The sequence below is a fragment of the Corvus brachyrhynchos genome, unplaced genomic scaffold, assembly GCF_000691975.1.
Source record: "Corvus brachyrhynchos isolate BGI_N302 unplaced genomic scaffold, ASM69197v1 scaffold70, whole genome shotgun sequence".
Taxonomy (NCBI): domain Eukaryota; kingdom Metazoa; phylum Chordata; class Aves; order Passeriformes; family Corvidae; genus Corvus; species Corvus brachyrhynchos.
Genome location: NW_008236217.1, coordinates 5,134,578 through 5,160,028, shown reverse-complemented (window position 1 = coordinate 5,160,028; position 25,451 = coordinate 5,134,578). Strand labels below are relative to the sequence as shown.

Below are 25,451 nucleotides of genomic sequence, written 5' to 3'. Positions count from 1 at the left end.
TAGAAGTAGAGAGAGCAGTGAGCCGCGCTCCTTCCCCCGGCCCCGCCGCCGGCCCGGGCGGGCGCTCAGCGCTCTCGGGAGGCGCCCCTGTGCTGAGGGAGCGTCTGGCCGCGCCACCGTCGAAGATCTCTCATAGTGCTGCCTTGGAAATGGAAACTTACATGCTCATGTATAAATAAATGAAATAGTGCTTTCCCAAGAACCAGGGTTCTGGAAAATGCCAGGAGGAGGTGGTTTCGCAAAGCAGAAGCTGTTTAAAACGTGTACCCCCACTAGCAAGCAGTGTAACAGAAAGGATAGAAATAAATGAATATTAGGAGTTTATCCTAATTTTTGCATGCTCGTATATAAATACTGTGATTAGGAGATGGGGGTAGGTGGTCCATTGATCTCAGAAGTCTGAGAAACACTGGAATATGATAATGAAGCCTAACAGAATGAAACGGTGTTAATCAGACTCGTATTTTTTTAATTTTAATTTTTGTGTATTTGGGTGGGTTTTCTTCCTTAGACCAAAGAAGAAAGAATAGTTGTCCTGGAAACTGAAAATGCTGTTCTCCATCTAAAACTTGCAGAGGTGACTGTTGTTCATTTTTTTCAATAAGAATTCTTGGGGAAATAGAAAAAAAAGACATCAAAATCTGCCTTCCTCTTTTCAGGTTTTGCGCTCTTCAGTTGAAGGGATTAAGGCTCAGTGTTTCTTTCATTCCAAAATCATGAATGGTAGCAGTAATGATAGGCTGATTAAGTAATTAGAAATTTGCTTAAATTTAAATATTTGCTATTGTTTTAGATCTATAAAACTGAACTGAGGGAATGACTCTGGAAGCATTAAATATGGAATATTTCTTTCTTCTTACAGGGGACATGTTTGTCTAAAAGACAATGGCAGACTTTTCAGGAATACTTTTTAAACACAATTAGGATGATGCTTTAGAAGAACTATTCACAGAGTGCAGGAGAGACATTTCATTATTAGTAGGCTTACCAGGGATGCTCTGCTGTGTGTGTTCCTAGAAGTGGTGTTACACTTGTCTAGAAAAGAAGAGGTATTGTTGCACATGTACCTTGTCACAGAGCATACTGCAACAGCTGGATGCCTTCATTTCCTTATAGCCTTCTACAGAAGCATAGGTTATTCCTAGATCCTCACTGAAATAAGGAGCAGCCTGTGATAGTGTTTAGGGCCTTCAAAGGGGGCATTCCAGAGATTTAAAGAAGTTTGAGTATAGATCTAGGCTGCTGGAGCAAAGGCAGTGGTGGGTATTAGTAGTGATGCAAACTGTTGGCCAAGAGTTTCTAATCTGGGCTGAAACATTAACTGCTTGGGTGACCTCAGGGAAGCCATTTGCCCTCCATGTGGGTTTGTTAACACCCGTGGATAAAAGTGGGTTTAACATTTTTCAAAGTCTAACTGGAAACAGGTGGTATATCTGAAATGAGTTTTGCTGGGTATACACAAGAACATTAATTTATTCTGAAGAAATGTTTTTATTGTCTTTGTTCTGCTTTACAGTATTCACTGAAAGCCTTAAGTATTTCAGCTGATTATTTTTTATTCTCACAAGCACAAGAAATAAATTATTCTAGTCAGTGAGGTGTATCAGATGTAGGAAGGAGTTGCCTGTGTATTAGAGAATGAAGCCTTGGTTTTGAAATAGAGCACTCCTTCATTTTATTGAAAAATGTGCAGGAAGAAATGGGTGCCTGTAGACACACAAGGAGTGTGGGCAATGTTACCACCAAGAATCAGAAACAATGTCAAGTGAAATCCTTTGCAGCTAACCTTGCACTGATGTTTCTATTCAGGCAGGTATTTAAATACACTTTAAAAACTTGCCTCTTCTTAGTTAATTTGCCCCAGCAGTCTGAAAATATGAGCTGAACTGAGATCTATGAAATAGTTTTACCTTAAGTGAAGACTGTCTATTAAAAACAATACTAATTGAAATTAGTATTATTTAAGGTTGTGCAATATTGCACCATATGTCCTAATATTCTACCAGCTGTGCTGGTGAGAAAAGCTGCTGCCCTTGACTTGTCTTTCCCTGATCCTTCAGATCTGCTGGTGGAGATGCCTGAGTGATTGAGCCGTAACATGTTCAGTCACAGGGACCAGGGTTAACAGAGGTCTCGTTCTTAACTTGTAAAAGCTAATTGGATTTGTTTTGGCTGGAGTGAGTTGGGAAGCTTTGGAGACAAACTTATGAGGATTGCCATAAATTAGGATTTGCAGTGTAAATGTTTATCTATGGGTTGCATCAGTCTCATTAAACTGTTATCTCCTGCTCTAGACCTTCCCTTACATCCTTGCGACAGTGATGAATTTCAGCACCTCTGCTGTGTTCTGCAGCCTCAGCTATTGTTATCCCAGCAGTATACTGGAAGGGTTGTTACTGAACGTAGGAAGTCAGATTCTCTCTTGGTAGACCTCCTTTTGTCCTGTTTTTTCCTATTTGGAAGTCTGTTTATCTACCTGCATAGCCCTTGCTTTTATTAGCAGTCTTTGAGGTCCTTATCCTGCAGCCTTCTTTACACAAAGCCAAATCTGCCAGAATGGATCTGATTGCAAAACTGAGATTTCACTTTGGAGAAAGCTATGAGTAGTTCAGTTTCACTTCTGCTTAGAATACAGCTGACTATAAAAATGGTTTAGTCCATTTTTTCCTTAGCGCAGGTTTGCAAGTTCTGGCCTATGAACAACTCTGATGCATTTTAAAACTATTTTAGTGGAGAAAACCCCAAAATCAAGGCAACATTTGCAATAAAGATGAACTTGATAGTGGAAGTGATGAGGGGATGACTGCAATAACAATAGCATCGACCTTTCTGCTTTTATCGTCAGTGTTGAGAAATGTGGAGGGTCAAGGGGAATCTGTGCAGATGGTGCAGATTAGGTGCTAAAAGGAGGTTTTAGCTACCCTAAGCTGCCTTAACAACAAGGCTTGGCTACTGCAATTGCTTATATAGATATGCTTAAGTTTTCACGTGTGATTAGAGATACTAATTCTGGTGCACTACTCCTGTGCATTTTTGTGAAGCTGTTTGTAAATATTGTATCTGAGTAACGTGAGTCTTGAAAATCCTTAGATTTTCAGAGCATCTAAACACTGTATAGAGTCAGTCTCAGTATCTTAAAGCCTGTAAAAATTTAAAAAAAAAAAAAAACGGCTTCTGGTCTTTCTTGTAAGAACTTTTGATATTAGTACTAAGGTGGTGCACTGTTGTATAGAGCTTCTGGTTGCATGTGTAAATAGAAGATTCATGCTTTGTGAAGGTGCAAAAGCCACATGAAAATGCTGGTTTCAATAAGTGAAGTACTGTTTTTTTGGAAATACAATCTTTGTTTATCCTAACAGCTGTAGGATGTTACACTGTTTTTGCTGATATCATCTGTAGTTAAACTGCAATTAAATATTTGCATTTTACCTATTGTTATCAGATGGCTGGAATTAAATCAAACCCATTGTGTGAGCAGATTTAGCTCTTTCATGTCTTTTGTTGTACTCTTCTATTCTTTTCTATTTTAAATAACAGGGGATTGCAATCACGGAATGTATGGTGTTAATAAAGCAGGAAATAAGTCTGTGCAAGAGACAAGTGCATTTCAAAAACAAAGGAAGAGGCAATTAGTACTGGTTAAGGAGTGATGGATGTCAACAGGTGGCAGGGGAAAGTAGCTTAAGAACTTGCAGCTCATTTTAAGCACCAGGACTGTCAGAAAATTACAAAATTACATTTTTACTGTAATACAGATTCTTTCGTATTGCAGAATTTCACAAGAAATCTCTACAGAGATACCTTTTTTTGCATTCGTGTCTGTAAATATTTAAAGTTGTATTATTTCTATTTTCCTTTTGATTTCAATGTCTCAAAAATTTCTCAAGTTGGCCATAAAAATTGCTTTTGCATAATAGGTAAGTTTAGACTGCTAGAAAGCATTCTTCTTCACATCCTTTAAAAATTGCTTTGGTTGCTGTGATCTCTGAAGACCCAGAGTAGGCTTTATTGTCACAGCTTGGCACCATTGCAACCCTACTGATTGTAGTGGAGTTGGTGTTGTCAGGGACAGAATGCAACAGGAAACATGAGTGTTCAAAGTGATTTTTATTGTGATTTTTTTTGTGATTTTTAAAAAATTTTAAATAGTATCAAGGGTTGGCTGGAGGAAGCACTAAAGAAGTATTGCAGCTCTATGCTGCTCATGGCCAGCAGATGAAGTTGCAGAAGAGTTCTGTTGTAACCCAGCTGCATGGAGCAATAAAGGTAAAGACATTTAGTAATAACATAGGCATGATCTATGCCCTAAACATTTACATGCTTATCAAATATAGTAAACCCCAGAAAATGGTGTGCTATGAACCTGAACTGTGGCTTTATTGTATTCACAACAGAGCTTACAGTGAGGTGTAACAATGATTTCATAGTGGTTTTGATGTAATAGGCTGCAAAGTCACTTGAGAGGCTGGTAAAAGTGGATGCTCCTGAGCTCCAGGATCTTACATACACAGTGCTATTAATACCTGAGCTAGATATTTTTGTAATCAAAACTTCACAATTTCCCATTTGACTGTCATACAGACGTCCCCTAAAAACCAATAATTGTGATATACTTTAATCAGATAGGCAAATCCTTTCAAAAAAGCATTTGAGAGCTCCACTGATTACTAAGAGCTCTCTGGCAGATCTCACAAGAGGAGTAGTTTGCTGTGTGCTCACTCAGGTTTTAATTTTGCATCAGAGAGACTGAAACTGTTCTCCCAGTGTACCATAATATTTTCCTTTGTTGAAGTACTTATTTGTGAAGTTACTCTATAGAATAGTGAGTTCCATTTAGGGACACTACCAAATACCAGCTTTTCTCAGGGCAGCACTGAATGCCTGCATAAAATGACTGACAAGTGTCTCGGGAAAAAGTCTGATCCTTAACAGGCAGAAGGATGCAGCTTGACTTTACCCTTGTTGGACTAGATGATTGCTGTAGGTCCCTTCCAAAAGAGCTGTTCTGTTTTATTCTAATCACAGTGGTTCTGCTTTGTAAATTTTATGGTGGTAGTTTACATTTTTGTTTAGCTAGAATGGCAGAACTGCTTGTGATGCAATACCAGTGGATTGAGATAGCAAACTATCAGATGTCAACGAATACTAGGAGAGAGCAAAGCTCTCCAAATAAAAGTCTAGATGAACAGTCATCCTGTACCCATAATAACAAAAAAATACTTCTTCCCACTTAAATTGTGTGGCTTTCAAGAGTGAGAAATGCAGTTATTTTGTCCCTTTAGTTTAGATTGCTTTTTATCACTGAAACGAATTAATTAGTTCAACTAATTAGTACCACAGTACTAGTCAGTTTCACAGTTAGAAAAATAAAATGTCACAGAATATGTAACACTTTGTACCAGGCTGACAGTGAAACATCACAGTGCTTCTGTGAGATAAGGTATTGTTAATTTCACCTTAGAGATGGCTTTACATGTCCATTTCAGGACTTGGATGTCAAGAAGTTTACTAATCCTAAAATCAGATCAATTTGGTTTTTCTTAGGTGGACTTTTAAGTGAATATAGGCTGATCTTACAAACATTTAAAAGACTCATCATATATGTTACACTGAGTTACATCCATAATACAAATACTTTTCTGAACAGTAGCAGTTTCTGATCTCTTCAAAATACATCTGTTCTCATAGGAAGACATAGAACTAGCCTATATAAGAAATGACTTAAGAGTGAATCCTAGCAAATACCTTCTGATCAAATTGTGGAAAATGAAAGCAGTAAGGGATATATGGATCATGATTTTTCATTGCTGCTTCTGGATATGACTTAAAAGTGGACAGAGCCCACACATGTTCACACACACTTATTTTTGTCTGGTGAAATAACAAAGAGACTTGGTTATACCTGTAGCTGTGTTACGGTCAAAATAGGTATGATAAAATAATAAGGATCTATAAAGTCTTGCTGAAATTTTTAGGAAATTACATTGCGAAATGTTGTGCAGGATCCTTCTCTAAGCATGCTGAAAGATATGCTCCTGAAGGCTTCCTTCCATTAAGTAGAAGGTTCTTCCTGCCTGTGACATCTCACCATAATAATTTGAGCTGTTAGATTGAGTGTTCTTAACTGCTGGTTTTGTGTCTTTATAACATATTTTTCTTCTTGCTGAGAAGAGGCTTAAGCAAGACCTGAAGAGCCTTCATTCATTTGCTCTTGAGCTTTCAAAAGACTTCCAACGTCAAAGCAAGACTTGTCTTTACCAAGTTCTGGCAGCAGTCCATGGGATACAGCTGCAAAATGAAGCAATGCGAAGTAAGGCTCATTGCACTTACATTTTGAACATGTAACATCAACAATGTAATTGTTCAACGTTACTAACATTAAAAGGTTGAGTTTGATTTTTGGGAAATGTGTCACTGAAATTGTAGCACTTGTTTCTTGTTTGACCTTAAATCATCAAGGAGTTCTGAAGCATTAGAAGAAGTACAAATAACTCTGCAGAGGTTTTGAGTGATAATTTGGATTTGTGTTTTGTGTGGATTACAGCTGCTATTAGACTGCTGCTGAGTTGGCTCAGCTATAACATTTTTAAAGTGAAGTTCTCAAGCTTGTTTTCTTGGCTATTTTAGAAGAGCTGAATAAGGAATGTGTTGCATTATAAAGCTGAAATTTGTCTGCTTTTGACTGTACCAGAAAAGGACTTTGAAAAAGTATTTGAAAAGAAGAAAAGTATTTTGTCTGCTTTTGACTGTACCAGAAAAGGACTTGGCTGATTTCAGAAGTTTCTGAAAATACTGCCTGAAATTAGGATAGACTTGATTTTTAATATTCCTGTGTATTTATTGAAAAAAAATTTACTTCCAAATCAAAAACCAGTTGCACTTGCTGGACTGTAGATACTAACAGCACATGGACTGCTGTTTTGGAATTCAGGTGCTTCCTTGTTCATGTATACATAGGAAGGGGAGCCGGTGCACTGGTGTACACTGCCCTGATCACTGAGGACTAAATGCATTGATCCTACACCTGGATCCCATAGTATGGATCTCTGCACCTGCTTTCAATATCCTTGATTCTGGTGAAGCTCCTAGCAGGCTTGAGAAGCACGAGACATGCACTGCTTAAATTGTTTGAAGTGTAGCAACCTGATGGACTACAACAAATACACAAATTTACAGTCAGAGACCCTTTGTGATGCTCTAATATCCATGTGTTGCCATTTAAAAGGTACATTTTCTTTCCTTGAATTATTTCATTTTCAGACTGATTTGATTCCAGTGGGACTCCTCATGTCAATAGCAACAAACAGCACTCTTGGTGAAGGGTGTTTTTAGGGAACTTATTCCTCTGTGTTATGTACTAAGTTATGATTAAAATGTATTTGATTACTCTATTATCCTTGTAGAGAAAATGCTCCATCAAGGAGTCTTTAAAACAGAAAAAAAAAACAAAGTGGAAAATAAACTTTAAGAAGTGAATTTTTCTCTTGTTGAAGCAGGGGGCTAAATGAACAGGTAGGAGATTGGATTTGGCACCTGAACTATTGTGGTGTAAATAAATAATAAGCATTCATTTGGAGGCCTGGCAAAATTCTGTTGACTGTTCTCAGTTTGCACTTCCTGGTGCACTGTTCTTTGAAATCATAAGCAGGAGAAGCTTCCCTAACTATAATGAAATAGCCTGTTGGTACTTTGGTGGATGACTTTTGTTTTGATTTTGGCTGGTTTTCAGTTTTTTGTGAAATGTTTTGGATGGTGATTCTATTGTTAAGGTTAAATATGACCATTGGAATTGCCATCCTTAAATTACATGTAATCTTTTGTAGACAGAAAGCCCAAAGTACATATTCTGGAGACAGTATATATTACCAGTTTAATCTTAAAATAGAGATTGAAAACAAGGGAGAAAATTACAGAAGAAGTATTTGAGTAGGTAAATTTCAAGGTTGTAGTTGACATGCAACAAACTATAAAACTTTCCTATAACAACGGAGTAGTCCTTTGCTTAGAAATATTTATTCACAGTCTGAAAATCAGGCTACTGCCCCCTTTCCCACTGAAACTTAAGTAGTAGCAATTCATAAGAGAGAGAAGTGCCCGTTATTCTGTTATTATAGGCCTGTTTTCCTGATGAATAAAGCTGCTATCATTTTTGCTAAAATATTGGCCACCGAACTGCAGATGATACTACTGAGAGAGAGGCAGTGATTCAGCAGATTTTTGGAAGGGTGGGAATTTATAAAAATTTAAGATTACTTTTTAGATTGCTTCACCATGCAGATATTATCAGAAAGAGGAAATTATGGTGACTTATAAGCCTAGTGACTTAGATATGCTTTGCAATTCCGAGGCACTTTTCTCTCTGGGCTGGAGAAGATTAAAAAAGGAGCTTATTTCCCATTTTGTCCATATGCTAGCACCTATGTGCTTTGCTCCTGTTGGAGAAAGCTGATCTCTGCACTGTGCTAATGACTTGTATGTGTGGAATGTGAACTATCATCATCTTTTATCCTCAGCTCCACAGGTGATTTCCACCAGCTCGGCCGCCTTATGAAAGCGTTTCCCTTAGTGTGGAGTAGGGAAGTAGGAGAGGGACCTTGGATCCAGCAACAAAAATATTGTAGCAGCCCAAAGAATAATCACAGAACCATAGAATGGTTTGGAAGGAGTCTGGAAAGGTCATCTATTTTCATTCCCCCTGCAGTGAGTAGGGACATCTTCAACTAGATCAGGTTCTCAGAGGCCCATCCAATCTGACCTTGAATGTTTCCAGGGATGGGCAATCCACCACCGCTCTGCACACCCTCTTCCAGTGTTTTGCCACCCACATTATAAAAACCACCTTTCTTTTATCTGATCTAAATCGACCCTATTTTAGTTTAAAACCATTACCCTTTGAGCTGTCACAACAGGCTGTGCTAAAAATAATGTTACAGTGTGGAATATAAAACACAGCTGAACTCGAAAGAAGTTTTGGTATTAGGTCTATTGCATCATAGCTGCTAGAAGACATGATCAGATTGATCTCCTTTTTAAACTGGACTCTAGACTGGCAAGAAACGTTAAAAACCCCAGGGAACTATGGGGAAAACGATACATCCATATCTCAGATATGTTGTGGCTGTGCTAGGTTGTGCTGCTCCTGTTTTTCATGTCCCTGTTACGGACCTTTCTGTTATGTTTGTGTAACTCTTTGTGAAACCACACACAGAACAGATCAGGGAGCTGATCCAGGGCAGAATTTTCTCAGAAGGAAGGATTGCTTTTAGACCTCTGTGTGACTGAGGGAACACTTGTGCGATCACAGCAGAAGGTCCAGTGCAGCACTGGAGGGGAGGGAATGAAAAGCTCCTTAACCAGGACTGTCAGTTAAAGGAAAGGGACTGTGAAGGTTACAGTCCTGAATATGCTTGCAAGACATCACAACTGTTAGACTGATGTTACCGTGATCAGTAACATTTCAACAGAAAAACTGCTGGCGTTCCCAGCTCCCAGAAAATTTCCATATAGATCAATGAAGTGGGCAAAGGATGGGGAAAAGGGATGTCTATAATGGCTGCATTCATGTAGTGACTACTTCTCTTGCATAATGAAGAGTGTTATTAGTATTTTAAAATAGATGTACACAATGTCTACCTCTAGGTTAAGGATGAAAATGTAACTCCTGTATAGCTTGCATCTGATGTCAAGCAGAAAACTAGGAAAATGTTAAATGAGTGTTTATATTTGTTACTGTATAACTCTACTTTCAGAAAAAAATAAAATTTCAGAAATAATTTATGCATTAGGAAACTTTTTTTCTTTCAAGGCTGCAGTAATGGAAGAGTACCCTCAGCATCTATTGCTTTGCCTTACTGCTTGTTTAAGAGACTTAGGTAACTCAAAATGTGTACACAAATTTGTAAATGAAGATACTTATTATGGAGATTACTTGAATAATGGATTCTAGCCTTGTGTTTTTAAAGGTACAGTATGATTAGGGATCAGTGACTGTAAGTGGCCCTTTTGATAATTTATGGTAACAGATTTGCATGGGATTCTCCAAACCAAAGCATGCTAGTGTTACTCTACATGCAGGATGCAAGAGGATTTTTTCATAGTGAAACTCCTAGACTTTGATTCCCCAGCTATTAATGTCATGTTTCCCCTGCGTGCGTGTACTTGAGGAGGAAGACTGTGAGTTGGAGGTGAACTGGTTGGAGGTCAACTGGTTATTAGCAAAAAAGATCTGAGAAATCTCTAGTGTAGACAAATGTCCCATGAAATTATCTGATTTTTAGTCTATACCAGAGAGAATAAATCATCTGTGTGACCATGCTGAGATACTGAGCCTGATCCTTGCTCTGTAAGGTAGCACACTGAGGTTGGTGGCCATCTGCTAACTCAGCTCTCAGACCTTGGTTTTGACTGCTCGATACCCTACATCGTTGCTGGGGACCTTGATTTCCCACTGGGGTTCCTAGAAGCTTGCTTTTGCACAAGCTTGCCAGTCACATAATATGTCTTCTGGTCTTTATGTTTGCTTTAGGCCTACTCAGTGTTAATGTAATTGGGCTGAAATAAAACCATTTGTGAAGTTAGAAGGCTTTTGTAATAACCCATATCACTCTTCTCCATTTTGTGAAGGAGACTCCCTAGGGTTCAAATGATCGGTCTTTCCTATGAATTCCTCATGGAGTGATGGACCTATCTTAAAGGCGAACCTTGTAACTGTTTAAGGGATTACTAGCACTGTAAGTGAGGCTGAGGATAAATGACATGTTAACTTCTTGTAAAGTTAGCCCACATGAGTCTAATAACTGCAGATGTGGTATGAGCCTTGCAAGTGACAGCCCCAGCTAGCAGCAGGCTGCTTCAAGTTTAGGTTTCAGGCTTCGCTGGCAGGTAACATCACTCTAACTAAACTGACACATTTGAACTGCCTTTAAATATCTTATGATCTTGATTGCTTTTCAAGACTTCACATGTACACTTGTGGTAATTATTTGTAGCTTCACATAGCAAGAACTATGATGGGATTTTTCATAGGTGTCTAGTAAATCAGAAACTAACCTTCCTAACTGAAATTTGGTGAAGTTGAGAAGGTTTGTGCCTGTATTTCATGAGGTGCTACTGGACAATTCCTTTTGTAAAGTCATGGAGTTTATTTCTCTGAAACTGCCTTCTTCTAGTGTTTCAGATAAAAGCTTTTGATCTTGAACAGTCTCTGCAAGAGGTGACAGAGAGATATGAGAAAGAAAAGCAGAAGAGGAAGGCTCTACATAACAGCTTAGTTGTAAGTATGTTTAATAACAGAAAATTGGCTTATTTTGTTGAAATTATTCCCATAATTTCCTCACCAGTAAAAGTAAAGAATGTACTTCACATGGGTATATCACCTCCCCCAGCTGTCTATATATGATGTGTTTATTTGCTGAGGCACATTTGTCTTATAATAAACCCCACCCCTTTCTTTTTACACAAGATCTTCCAAATGCACTCATGTGACCTATTGCCCTAAGGAGTAGCATCTATTTTAAATAGTGGACAAAACTTGAGTTTCTTCATCCTCTTCTCTAAATTTGCAGCTTCTGAAATTGTTTTAAAATTCTTAAAATTATTAACTTGATATTGCAAAGTAGTCATCTTTTATTTTTCCAAATATCTCTAGCTGTAACCTGCTCAGCCATTAGTGATGGTTCATTTGGGATTAATTTTTTCCTATTTGTACTTTAAATTTACTCTTTCTCCCATCTTCACAAATGACTAGTTTTGGGTTTCCTGATTTAGGACCTGATTTTTAGAAACACAAGCCTCCTTCAAATAAAATTTTTAAAAGTTTTCCTACCTGGGATTATGAAGCTCTTCATTAAAAAGTACTTACCTTCTAAATTTTGCCTCGTTTCAGTTTACTGAAAGGATATTCCCCAGAGCAGTGGGGTGTTAATTCCAGTGGTTAATAATCCTCATAGGCAAGCTGTGTTTAGTCATACAAAATGAGAAGAACTGATCACCAGCAAAAAGGAAGAGATAAACTGGTCTAAAATGGCCTACAGCGAAAAATCAGCTACTGGCTTTTTAATCATATAGGAACACAGTGGAGAGGAAAATATACAACATATTTTATATTCCACATCTTCCTCAGGACTGGTGGAAGAGAAATGGAGTGTGTAATGTTGTCTATTGAGTTAATACAGGTATCTGAAGAAGCTCAGGTAAGGAGGAAGGAGAAAAAAGAAGGGAAGGGAAAGATGGCTAAGAGGGGTTTTTTTTGTCCATGTGAACTGGAGAGGGCTATACAATTCCAGTGGTCTGGAGAGCTCATACTTCCTCAAGTACTTTCTCCTACTTTACTAAGACAAATTACCTTGATTCTGTTTTGCTCCCCACAGAGTCTAGGGCTATGATGTGGTAAACACCTGCTTTCTTAAACATGTTCATGTCTGTTTGATAAATTTCAGTGTATTTATCCTCTCCAGTAACTTGTGTTAAAAACAGCTTAATATTCTTATCCCAGGAACTGAGAGGAAATATCAGAGTCCACTGCAGGATTCGACCATTGCTACCTTTTGATGATGCTGCTGGACATTCAGTATCACAAGACAGGTAATCTGTTTTGGTTGTGTTAGATCCTACCTGACTCAAAATACAGAGAAAACAATAGTTATATTTATATGAGAACAACAGTGTCCTTGATTTTTTCTGGTTTTCTGTGTGTGGGGAGACAATGTTGGTATCATAAAAACTAATTGCTGTTTTCTTTCTCCTGCTAAATTGGCTCTAGCCAATCTCATCCTCCTGTCTAAAAGTATGTTGACCTCAATAGAAAGCCATAGCTGTTCTGCCAAGCCAGGATTATCCTTGGCTTGGCAGAAGTAACACAGCTGCAATCAGTTTAGACTCTATTCACTATCCTATACAAATTCTGGGATGCAGTAATGTAACAGCTGCCAGAAGTCGTGGGTAGAGAAACACACTCAGCGTTACAATTGTTTTGTGATGCTATAGAACACATTGGCTGGCTGCACAAACATTGGTAATTCTATTTCAGTCTAATTTGGCTCTGCATACCTTATTTATAATACACTTACTGTAACTGACGTGTCAAAACATTCCAAGATCCAAAAGGAAAGAGGGATTAGATGCAAGTATCTGCTTAAAAAGCTGAATTCTCCATAGATGACTAACATGAAAGAAAATAGGGATTGAAGTGTATACAAAGAAAGAAAGAAAGAAGGGGAAAACTAGGTGGGTGGCTAGAAACCAGTAATGTTATCATTTGCTTTATCAGTAAATAGCTGATTTGGGGCTTTATTTTACTTTTACTGCCTGGTAATTTTAAAAGAGTACATTCAGTGTTTTAAAGTTTCAATTTTTGGCAAATCTTGCAAAAAAAAAAAAAAGAAAAAAAAAGATTGTTTTAATTAAAACAACATCAAAAATAACAGACAAGGTATTTCAAGAAGCCTGAAGTTGACACTTGCATTAGCCTGTGCTTGGGATACCTGGGGAGGAACCCACTCCCTTTTTTTGTTGCCGTATGAAATAGTGCAATCAGGTGCTGACTTGCAGTGTAAAACAGGATGGACTGGGGTGAACAAATAATTGTCAAGAGTTCTTAAGGCAATAGAAAGTAATTTAAATAAAATTTATCTGTAAAGCTATGGACTGATTCCCCAAAAACTCTCACACATAAATAGATTTATACACCTCAGTAATCCCAGTCAGTGTTCGGACTAATCATGGATTCAAGATCAGGGATCTTGAAAAAGAGGGTGTTTTTTGCTTTAATGTTCTAAAGTGAAAGCTTCTTGTTACAAGCTCATGCAACAATCTCAAAATAATAGAATGGCTTGCATGTGAATTCTTCTTAATTTGGTTTGTTCTGAATGCCCTTTCTAAAGCAGATTATTTTGCTTGATTGCACTTTAATTTGTTTTTTATTCACAATTAACTGTGGTGTTAGTATGTACATAGGGTACAATAATAGTGGCAATTCTGAAAGGTACTCTTCAGACAATGTGTAGTTCACAGACACTTTAAACATTGGTTTTCCTCAGCTAAGTGGAACACTTATGGTTTGAAAGGTACCTATTTTTCCCCTATTGGTGCTTTTTTCTTCCCTTACAGGCAAAGAAACTTTTCAGAAAAAGCGGCATATGCAGCTGATGATGTGAGTATTTGAGGGTGGAATTCAAAAGCACATTGGTAAATACTAGAAGAAGAAACAAGAGGGGCATGAGAATCATGAGTTTAAAAAAAACCCCAACAAGGTCAGGTGGTGCTCAGATTTGATTATCCATGGGTGCAATAGCAGGTGGTTTGTGCTATTTTCATCCTGACTCTTTGTAGGGGTAATAGCTTAGAGCTGCTGCTGGTGCAGCCATCCTTTGACTGGAGGTTGAATGTTTGCAGCAGTCAAACTGCTGCTGACTTCCTGCTGTCAGTCCCTTTGAGCCCCTTGTATGTGCTGTAGCTATTTCTAAAGTTATGTCAGGCTTTCTTCAAATTTTACTATTGCAACACAGCCAATGCATTAGGGCAGAAATATGATACCTCATGAAGCACAGCAGCCTCTGTGGTGCTGCAGTCAAGCATGTTAAAGTATCCTGGCTTAGATCCATCGGAGCAGGCATGGTCATTGAGGCTGCAAATCCAAATGACGTTCCAGCATTAATTGAGGCCATTACCAAGATATAAAATTTAAAAAGGCACAGTAGTGTGAGCTAAGGTCAAAGTATTAACTTGGGTTTTAATTTTCTTAGCTCCCATAGTTCTTAGTTGGCTGCTCACTGTTACTTACATGGTGATGAGCCAAATTCTCTTTTATAGTGTAGTGCTTAAAATATTGCTGAAGTGACTGGAAGTATGTTATGCATTTAAATCTCCCAGATTATAGTTTCATTAGGCAGATATCACTTTCATAATGTGGATAATTATATATATCCATATCTATCTCTATATATATATGTGCAATTAGGTAACTAATGGAGCACATGAAGAGATGAAGAAAGAGTAAATATGTCAGGAGATAAAAAACAGGGATCTGTAATGGTAGACATTGTATTCTGGATATCCTGACACATTTGTTGTACTATAAAATGCTACAACCATTTCTGACCTGTTAAATTTTATTGCACAAGGATGAAATTTGCCAATATTTGGGTTTTGGATTATTTCATATAGATATCTGATGTATTACAGTATCTATATGTTTACAGGCAAGGCTTGTCTGCTTGTTTATGCCAATTTATGAATTTTACTTTGTATGAAAGAGTGACCTTCAATATGCTAATCATATGAAATATTTCAGGAATATAAATATAAGCACAGGCTTGATTGAGAAATGAAATTTGCAAAATATTAACTTCCTGGTATTGGAAAACACAACATAGGCTTCAAATGTTTTATTGGTTTGCCTTGACATTTATTTAGTTAAAATACTTTCCAGTTTTGGTCAAATACCTGAAGTCTTTATATTAGATTCTTAATATGAATTTATCTTTCTTTAAGAAAAAAATATTGTTGCAAGAATCCTTCTTACAAGAAACACTCAATTTAGACTAATCTTACAAAAGTAAAGGAAAAAAAAATGTTTATTGCCTATTTATTTTGCTATTAACAACTGAAGCTGTTATGCTTGTGGCTATGATAAATGTGCAATTTTCAGATTAAAATATGGGGCTTGACTTGTTATTGAGCTTTTAGTTGCAACACAGTCAAAGATTATATTTCTGAAAACAACCATTTCCCAGACAATGATTTAAAGGAAATTTTAGATCAAGGTGAAGGAAGACTGTCTGTGGTAAAGGTGCTGAGTTTATTTGTTTTGCTTTTTAGATCATGACTGTCTCTCAAGATTTTTTTCCTGAAAATACTTTGTGTGTAACATAACCAGGCAGTTATTTGCCATGATTGTGTTAGAAAGCAGCACATTTGAGAACCAGATCCATGGAGACAACATGACTTCCATTTAGTCTTTGAGTGTTTTTTCTTTTGTTTGTTTAGAGATTCATATCATTCTTAAGACACATGATCTCTTTTCTGATCTTGCTCATCTTGTCTAGAAAATCATTATTCTGATTTTAAGTCTAAAGAAGGCTTAAAGTTTTACTAGATGTATGGAAAAGTATTTCCTTTCAGTTTTTGAGTTACTTGGAGATTTTTGAAGTTTTCTTTTTGCTGTCCTGTGCATGCTCAGCTCCTCAATATAACATTAACCTCTGTGTGAGTCTTTCTTCTGAAGTTTGTTGTGCAATAACTGTGGAGAGTGAGTACACGCCACACATCAGGTTGAACCACTCCACACAGATTAGGACACTGAGCAGTGCTGGTATTGTCAGTATCAGAGAAAATGAGCAGGTGAGGAGGTACTGAATGCACAGACTCTTCCTGGTGATGACAGCCCAAGGGGGAATGAGTGCGATCTGAAATACAGCCTAAACATGAGAAGAAGCTGTGAGGGTAGTCAAACACTGCACAGGTTGCCAAGAGAGGGTTTGGCTCTCCAAATATTAGAGATATTCAAAACCAGACTGGACGTGGTCATTACAAATGCTTATGTGAAACTTCTGCCTATTAACAGTCAATTCTTTTGTTTCTATGTTATGCAAATAGAGGTTTTTCTGTCTCGTTTCTCACCTTAGAGAAAGCTGGTTTACAACTAAATTTGATATCTGAATCAGAAATGTGTTCCATCATTCTCTATCCTTTTCAGTTTTTTTCCTTTTCCCTTGCCCCAGAACCTGTTGATTACCAATCCTATTAGAATTTTGTGTCAGGCCATTTTGTAGCAGGCTTGTACTGACATCTGTTCTCAGCTAAATTTGCCAGTACTGGGGTGGGTAACATAGTTTTCATTCTGTAGAGTAAGTGTTTTGTCATCATTAGTTTGATAATGATACATTTCTTTTCTCCAGAAGTAGAAGTACTCGTAAACTCAAAGGAAGAAATTTGATGTTTATTAGCCTTTTGCATGCTGGACATACTGATATGTGATTATTATTTGCTCAGCTCTTTATAACTTTAGTCTGTGGCAATACTTATTTGAAGGCCGCTAGTTCAGCACTCCAAGGCTACTTGTTGGAAGCACATTAGGAGTTTCAGCACTCCCATCAAATGCAGTAATGTAACCACAGGTTAGTAAGCTAGAAAATCTCCTTGAATTGATGAAGTATTTTGTGTGCTGGAGAGCTTCCACCCAAATTGTTGAGCCCTCCCCCCATCTTTTTTCTTTGCTTTTCTCGGCAATTAACCAACATTTGCCATGAGGAGCAGAAGAGCACAGAATTTGCTACAGAATCCACGTCAGACTGCTGTGATTGTACTCTGGTAATAGTTTAGAGAGCTGCTTACATATTTGTCAGACTTACAAAGTTATCATATAACTCATCTGGAAAGTAAATTCTACTCAAAACTCATGGAATTCTATGGATTGTGGTGGTGCAGCTCTTTCTCTTAGTTGTGGACTAGCATGTTATTTAATGAAATGCACATCTGCTTAGTTCTAGACATAGCTATGTATGAAATCAATCTGAAAAGGCACTTTTCAGTGCACTTTTACAGTGAAAATTTTCCCAACAATTAAAAAAAGAATTCTTCTTTGCAATTTTTTTGTGCCAGTGGTGGCAGCTGGGGAGCTTGTGTTTACTTGCTTATGACTTTCTAGGTACAAAGAAAGTTCAGGTAAGGGTTTGGATCTTTCTCTTGAACTTAAGTGCATGTTTTGTGTTGGTTGTTGTTTAATAACTTGAATGGGTTTTGAGAGCCTTTCTTATGGTTTTGCAAGTTCACTGCATTCTACAGGCTCTAAAGCCTTGTGTATTGGCGACTGCTGGAGAAGGGCCTTGGGCTTCCTGATCCTTAAAGCTGTCTCCTGATACAGAATTGATGCATATTTGCTTTTCTGTCTGTGCCTGTGATACTAACAGTCAGTAATTTGCTTTTTTCTCTTAGGAAACTGTCCTTGTCAAATGTAGCCGTCCTGGTCATGCCTCAGTAAACAAGACATTCCAGTTTGAGAGGTGGGTAGTCCTGTGTAGCAATCTGGAAATCTGAATTGCTGGAGGATTTGTATAGTGAAGACTAATTTTTTTAGTAGGCATTAGCTAGAGGGTAATGCTCTTTTTGGTTGGGTTTTTTGAGTGGTGGAGGTGGGGGGGAGAATTCTTGAGGTTTTTTTAGTGTGATAATTATATTCTTCCCAGGACAGAATAATCCATTTCAGGCAATAGATATCAGTTTTCCCTCTCAGCAAAGACTACTGATATGGCTAAGTTTAAACCTGTATAGAGACTTACATGACTCGTTTAACAATCTGAGTAGCTGTTGTGATCCTCACAACATGTTGCAAGGTAGCAGAATGTTTTAAAGGTAAGGAAGTGTTGTCTACCTTTGAGTACTTAAAGCGAGCTCATTAGAAAATGGGGCCAAACTTTTTAGTAGGGCCTGTTGCAATAGGAACAGAGGTAATGGTTTTAAACTGAAAGAGGGTCAACTGAGACTAGATATAAGGAAGAATATTTTCACTATGAATGTGGTGAAACACTGGAATAGGTTTCCCAGAGAGGGACTAGATATCAGCTTCCTGGAAACATCTGAGGTCAGGTGGGATGGGACTCTGAGTAACCTGATCTAGTTGATGTCCCAGCTCGTTGCAGGGGGATTGGACTAGGAGACCTTTAAAGGTTCATTAAAACCCAGACAATTCAATGATTCTATGAATTGAGGTGGATTTCATGATTTCAGCATTAGACATAGAGCATGACTGTGGCAGGACCTGGACTGAGCACTAGTATGAGTTGATGTTCAACAGCCTGACCATAAGCAGCAAGGCAGAGCAGTGACATGGGAATCAGTGCTCCCCAAAGGAAAGGCTACAGTATGACTGCTTTCCATATTAGATGCTCAAAAATCCACAGAGACTAATCGGATTTTGAAAGCACCATGTGTGATAAGGGCTTTAATGGGACACCAGAGTCACTGATGGTTTCCGTCAGTGAGACAGAAAACTGCTGGGAGTCAGGCTGAAGGGTGCCTTCTGTTCTTTCGAAACAGGTGCTGACCTGGACCTCTGAAAAAAGGAGTATTCATTCCTTTTAAATAGTACAGTGAGAACTCTGTAAACAGAGAAATACAAAATTTTACCCCAATGCCTCTTTCTAGTGCAAACTTTGCATCTATATATTGCGATGACTCAGGAGGCTGCCTGCTCTGAACCATGCTCCAAAACACTCTGGAAACGGAATACAAGAGGATGATTTTATGTTTCCATGCTTGAAGGCAAAACTTGATTTAAAGTCAGATATACCCAATGTGAATTATCTGTCCTGGTTTAAACTTAATGTCTGAGCCTGTTCAGCTGAAAATCCTGTAGGTTTGCTAAACATTATTAGTCATTGACCCTTTCCTCAAGGAGTCCTTCTAAAGTGCTGCAGTTTTCTACTCACAGGAGAATGGGGATTACTGTCCTGTAGGCCGTCAATCACCTGAAAAATCCTGAGATAATGCAGGTCTTGGGAAAGCTTTACTGATCCCGTAGGTTATAGGAGTCCTTTGATTTGAGGCATATGAGATCTCTTAGGGTACAAGGCCCCCTCACATGTCTTTTAAGCTGCTCAAAGTAATTCTTTTCACTCTTCAGCTGTACCTAACCCAGCCATAACAGTTGAAGTAAACACAGAATAATGCTGGAATTCAACTCTGTAGAGCAGCACAGTTAATGGTATTGACACAGAACTCCAGAGGTGGTGTGATTCTGGAAACGTGGTGTAGATCCTGGTAATCAGGAAAAGGGTTAAAAAATGTAAATCCCCCAAAGAATGCAGTTCTCCAGGAATGTTTTTCTAGTGTCCCAGTACAGCTATTTTTTTATAAACAGAAAAGCATATGGTTCGTATGAACTCTAAAATGTTTATTTTTTTAGCAACATTTTATGGAACTAATAAATGTCAAAATATTTGATTTCAGCTCAGGAAGAAAATTCCAGCTTTCAGCATGTTATGCTTTTATAATTTTATTGGCAAATCGTTAGCAAAATAAAAAGGAAGCTCAGAATTTTCAATGTGAGATTCACATTAATCATTACACAGGGACAAATCTATCCTTCTGGTAAAAATACATGGGGTTTTAGAAAGAGACTCTTTGGATTTGCAGCATCTTTCATGGTTTCAGAGAGCTAATGAAGTGGGTGTCCATGCTTCAGCCAAGGCTGTGGTTACAGTGTAGCATAAACTAGTTCAAGACTACTTTAAACCACTTTATTTCAGTATGGATAGCGTTTGAACCACAGCAGCTAAGTAGTGGCAGTAAAACCCCTTTAGGAAGCTGAGTAAATATTTGAGTAGTTACTGTAACATGGAAGCCAGTGCCTTTCCTCAGATCAGCTCTGATATCTGGAGCCTGACCCTGACATGGCTGTACTGACACCAGCTGTGGCTGTACTTGGAAGAAATGGCCTCATCTGCACTAGGGCTTAGGTGTGTGTCCAACCTGTGTTCAGGTTGGACGTCAGGAAGATTTTCTTCACAGAAAGGGTGCTTAAGCACTGGAAGGGACTGCCCAGGGAGGTGGTGGAGTCACCATCCCTGGAAGTGTTCAAGAAGTGACTGGAGGTGACACCTACTGCTATGGGTTAGTTGACAAGGTGGCGTTCAGTCAAAAGTTGGACTTGATGGCTCTGGAGGTCTTCTCCAAGCTAATTGATTCTGTGATTCTGCTTTGCTGTGCAAATTAACTGCTAAGACTGATTGATTCTAGCCCGGGTTGTGTTTGTTTTTTTAGGCAACAAAAGTCATCAACTGTGAATGTTTTAATCTTTAAAATACCTAAGTATTTTTTTCTTTTTGCTTTTTTAAAATGTATGTAGTAGCTCTGAGATGTTTTGATGTGTGAAGAAAAAATATTTCAACACATACTGAGTTAGAGACCTCAGATGGAGGTTAAGATGGAGGACTGGGTGCTAATGAAAATTTCATCAATTGCAGATGATAGATGAAGCAGAGAAGAGTGTTTGGAAGTGCTTTTGCTCTTTTATATTGACCTTGAAGATTTGATGTGCAAAGTTTACTGAAGCATATGCTCATGTGCATGCAAAGCAGGGACAGAGTATTCAGTGCCTGTGTCTTCCTGGTCCAAACTGTGCCACATCCCTGCATATTTGTTGGTTTCTCAGTGCACTGTGATGGCACATCAGTGGAATAGCAACAAGCAGTATTTGTCTGTCAAGCCAGACAAGTGCTCCGTTTCTTATTAAAGAGAGTACATTTTCATGCAGCTTACAATTAGTCTGTGGAAAATGTTGCCACAGGATGTTGCTCCGGGCCAAGAATTCAGCAAGATGCAAAAAAACCCTGAATGCTAATTCTAATAATATTTTTTTTGAAACAGAGATTCAACTCATATTTCAGTTTTGAGGCCAGTATACAACTTTTAAGGATTAGGATAAGGCACAGACATGAATTATTGTGTCTCTGGCTACCATATTGTTTCTTGCTCCTTCCTCTGGCTGTTGTCAGGAAAAATGCTGAATTCAGTGCATTGGCTCCAATTCTGTATCCATTTATCAGTGATCCCTCTGTACAATCTTGTTTGTGGAGAGCATGAATACAAAAACTCTATTTGTGCAGTTTATAGAGTATAGCAGACAGATCATGGTCAGATATACAAAGAGGTTTGAGTAAATGCTGAAGAGCACGCTTTGTCTTCATTCAGTTAACCTTGTAGTATCCTGTACAGTCTCTGGGATGCTGTTGAGTGAAGTGTGCTGGTGTACTGTATACACAGAGAAGTGTCTATGCTTTGTAATGGTTATGCTACCAAAATTCCTGTTTCTAATTAGCCCTTTTGCTGTGAGCTATAAAGAACATATATCACCTTTTGGAAAACAGAGCTAGACCAAAAGAAAAAAATCACCACAGAAAGATACCAGAAAAGGAAACCTTTTCAAAAGATAAGCATTCATACCTCAAGTATTTAACTGTGGGTAATGACATTCATGTTTTAGATTCTCTTCATCTTGTATAAACATGGGTGCTGCAGGCTGTAATCTTGGGGAGGATACATTTTTGGTGTGCTGCAGAAGAAATGAACAAGTTAGGATATCCACGTTTTATGATCAGAATTTCCTCTCCCGGATGATTTCCTGTTTTCAGGTCTTGATTTTATGTTGTACAAACCTGAAAGGGTTGGAGGAAAGATTTCTTTGAAGATAACGGTTGTTTGTTTTTTTTTCTCCTTGCATTCAAAAAACATATGGAGTTGTTTCAGACATCATTTTAGCCCAAGTATTGAACTGTTATTGCTCTTTTCTAAGAGGTGGAATAACTCATGCAATTTACTTGTCTTCCATTCTGTTTAAAAATAGGCCTGCACTCCACATCATTATGTAAAAGAAAGTCTTCCCTTGAGTGAGAAGTGTTGATTTCAGAGTAGGTAGTTCATCAGGGGTGGGGGTGGAAGTACCTTTGGTTGACAGTGCATCCTTAAACATGCCTTCAGGAGCATTCTAATTTCTGCTTTGCCACTGAGTCTTCTGAGACAAGTCCTCAGCAAGTTTGCAGCCTCCATGCCTCTTTTTTTCCCCCCTGAACTTTACCCACATCTAAAGGGCAGTACGACTTGACTGACCACCATCTTCTATAACGTGATACAAAGGAGGTCCAGGCAGCAGGGATATTTCACATTCTAGTAGGTGGGAAAAAGTAATAGGGATCCAGTACAGCCTAAAAAAGGACTCTGTGGCCAGAGAGGCAGGCAGGAGGTTTAGGATGAGGTCAGAAATCCACAAGTGTACACCTATGGGTTGTTCGCTCCAAAACACAACAACAGCTGCTCCCAAAATGTAGTGAGAACTTCGGAGTTCTAATTTTCAGTTCTCTTGACACAGAAATGTCAGCAGGTCCCAAGTTTCATGTCACTGGCCTACAGTTTCTATACTCTGTGTTCTTGTGACAACATTTTTATTTTTTCTTTGGTTAATCATTGCACTTTGTTCCTCAGAGTTTACAATGATTTAGAGTCTCAAGATGCAGTATTTGCAGATGTGGCCCCTTTGCTAACATCTCTCCTGGATGGGTAAGTTAAAAGGTTGCAGTAAGAAAGCTAGAGCTGAACGTACTGAAATCTATCAGTTAAAAAAAACCCACTTAATAGTGGTGATCTAGTCAAGTTTTGTGGCTTTGCAGTTCCATTTTCCTGTTTTCTTTCTACTCAGCCCCAAGTAAATGTTGTTTCCCTGTATAAACAGTGAAAAAATGGTTTGCAAAATTTAGCAGAGGAGACAAATTTGTAAAAATAAGAAAACCCCAGTTTTTTCCTCTGATCTTCTGTTGAACTGATGCTTCTAATGGAGGATGTTGTCTCTTTTTCTTCATATTCTTGTAGGTTATGTTTTGTAACTTTTGCAGACATTGTATGATACATCTTTTCCAACAGTGTGTTCACTGTGAACACTGTGTTTAATGCAAAAGGCTGTCCTGGTTTTGTGTCCAGCACAGGCCATAGGAGGTGGTGGGATCAATTCCTGGTTGAACCAGAACTGAGCATTCTCAGTCATTCTACTGCTCCTTCAGGCACTGGGGTAAAACTGAATTCTGGTTTGAATACAAAACTGATCAGTAACATGCACTAACAAATACATGAAGTTACTTCTAGCTACTGAAGCTCATAAAGTGTGATTTTTCATAAGTCCTGAGCCAACTTAAGCTACTCTTGCAAAGAAGCTTTGAAGTGCATATTGTTATAATCCTTGAGGCTTGAACTGAGATTTATACATAACTTCCTTTCTGCTCCTTTTTCATCCCTGTTCCAATACCACTTAATTATATGGTAGGGCTGTCACGGACCTTTCCCTCCCTGTAGAGGAAAAGACAGTCCCTTTCCATCCACAGTGGCATAGTTGAACAGTGGCAATCCTTGTTCCCAGAAGCCTGTGCACTGAAGTTTCCAAGGTTCCTTTTCTTAAAAGCGTCCTAGAAGAGGTATCTAAAGATTCTGTGAATATTGGGAATTCCTTATGCCACAGAGGGGCCCCCAAGGGCTCCCTGGCTGAGGGAAGTCATAGATTGCATTGTTCTTGTTTACCAGTGATAAGTAACTACAGTTTCTTTAGCTGAGCAATCTAGGGACCACTAGGTTGCAGGATTTTAAAGAAGTCTTTATACTACTGCTTTCTCTCCCTACTTTTTCTTTTGCAACGATAATTTTGCCTTGGTTCAATACATCCTTAAGTGTCTTCAGACCTATGTGATCTGTACCTTGATCTGCTGTACTTCCCACTCCTAATTTTTAGATGGGGAGAATCCTGTCCTAAAAGCTAAGATTTTTGTATTCAGTTAGGAAATGTTCTGTTATTGAAAACAAAAGACCTGTCTTGTTCTTCCAGAAGTGCTGTTTAAACAGAAGCAGATTCTCAGGAAAGGCAAGTCTGTGCATTTGAGCACAGCAGCCTTCCCACTGTAAATGGGAAGCAGACATGCTTAGTCTGAACACTGAACCTCTTTGCTGCTCCTGATTGTTTTAGTCTTGGTTCCAAAGTGGTCTGTAACAACTTCTAGCTTGAGTAGAAGGGAGTGTTCTCTCCTTTTCCTTATTTTTTTCTATGTTTTTCTTTCTCAATGGATTGTTTCATTTTTCAGTATAAATATGCAGGAAGAAAAGATTGTTTCATATGTAAAACAGACAAAGTATAGCAGGTTTCAAAGTTTACCGTGAGCCATACAGGGCCAACAAGGAGTAAGATAACTTTTCTTTTCTTTACAGCGTTGAAGAATCCAACTTGTTTGTTTAAAGAATAAATTTCTGCTTCTTTCATTTCCTTTAACAGTGTTCTCTCCTAGGGGTCACTTTGCTAGAGTGAACACCTGCACTCTTTTCTGGAGAGAAGTGCTACAACACTATTGGTATTTTTGCTTGATGATGAGAACTTTTCTAAGCAAGAATATAACTGTTACATATAATAATAAACAAAGTGGGGAAGGAAGAATATCAGGGCACATGGGTGAATCATAGTCAAAAATCTTCAGACTTCTCTATTTGAAATCTTTATGCTGGAGCTAGAACACCAATGAAGTAAACTATAATAAATAACTATTATTATATGGGTAAATATAAAGTAATCTGCTTCTTGTCTTCCTATTGAATCCCCCAACAATTCATTATCTCCCATACCTACTTAGATATGATACTGCTTTGGCCAGTTTTAGCTCATTTGGGCTGACTGAAACACTGTTTTGGCTTTGGCAGAGAAGTTACCACTGACTGATACCTGATTTGCATCTCTGTCTTCAATGTTACAATCCTCTGCCCACTTAACTTCTAATCATATCATCTGCATCTTGTCAGAACTATTTTGTCCAGGATTCTTCCTGTCTTACAGCAAGCAGCAATTAAGGAAAATTTGAATAGCTCGACTATAGGAAAGTCCTTTAGGAGAGACTTTTAAGAAGACTAATTCTGTTTTTCCCAAGGAAAATGAC

At 38.2% G+C, this 25,451-nt stretch overlaps 1 protein-coding gene across 4 annotated transcripts in view; it reads left to right on the top strand.

The window, feature by feature from the left end:
* Positions 1–6: 6 nt before the first annotated feature.
* KIF25 (kinesin family member 25) overlaps positions 7–25,451 on the top strand; it is a 40,777-nt gene continuing 15,332 nt past the window's right edge. For 2 of the 4 annotated variants that reach the window (XR_001865672.1, XM_017745740.1), the window contains exons 1-8: positions 7–577; positions 4,150–4,266; positions 6,172–6,310; positions 11,169–11,272; positions 12,494–12,582; positions 14,107–14,149; positions 17,932–17,999; positions 22,975–23,049. Coding sequence is in view for 3 of the 4 variants with exons in the window: in XM_017745740.1 (XP_017601229.1) it covers positions 4,216–4,266; positions 6,172–6,310; positions 11,169–11,272; positions 12,494–12,582; positions 14,107–14,149; positions 17,932–17,999; positions 22,975–23,049 (569 nt within the window). In the remaining variant the exon portion in view is untranslated. The remainder of the gene's footprint in view (positions 578–4,149; positions 4,267–6,171; positions 6,311–11,168; positions 11,273–12,493; positions 12,583–14,106; positions 14,150–17,931; positions 18,000–22,974; positions 23,050–25,451) is intronic. The other 2 variants (XM_017745747.1, XM_017745744.1) reach the window with 2 other exon arrangements.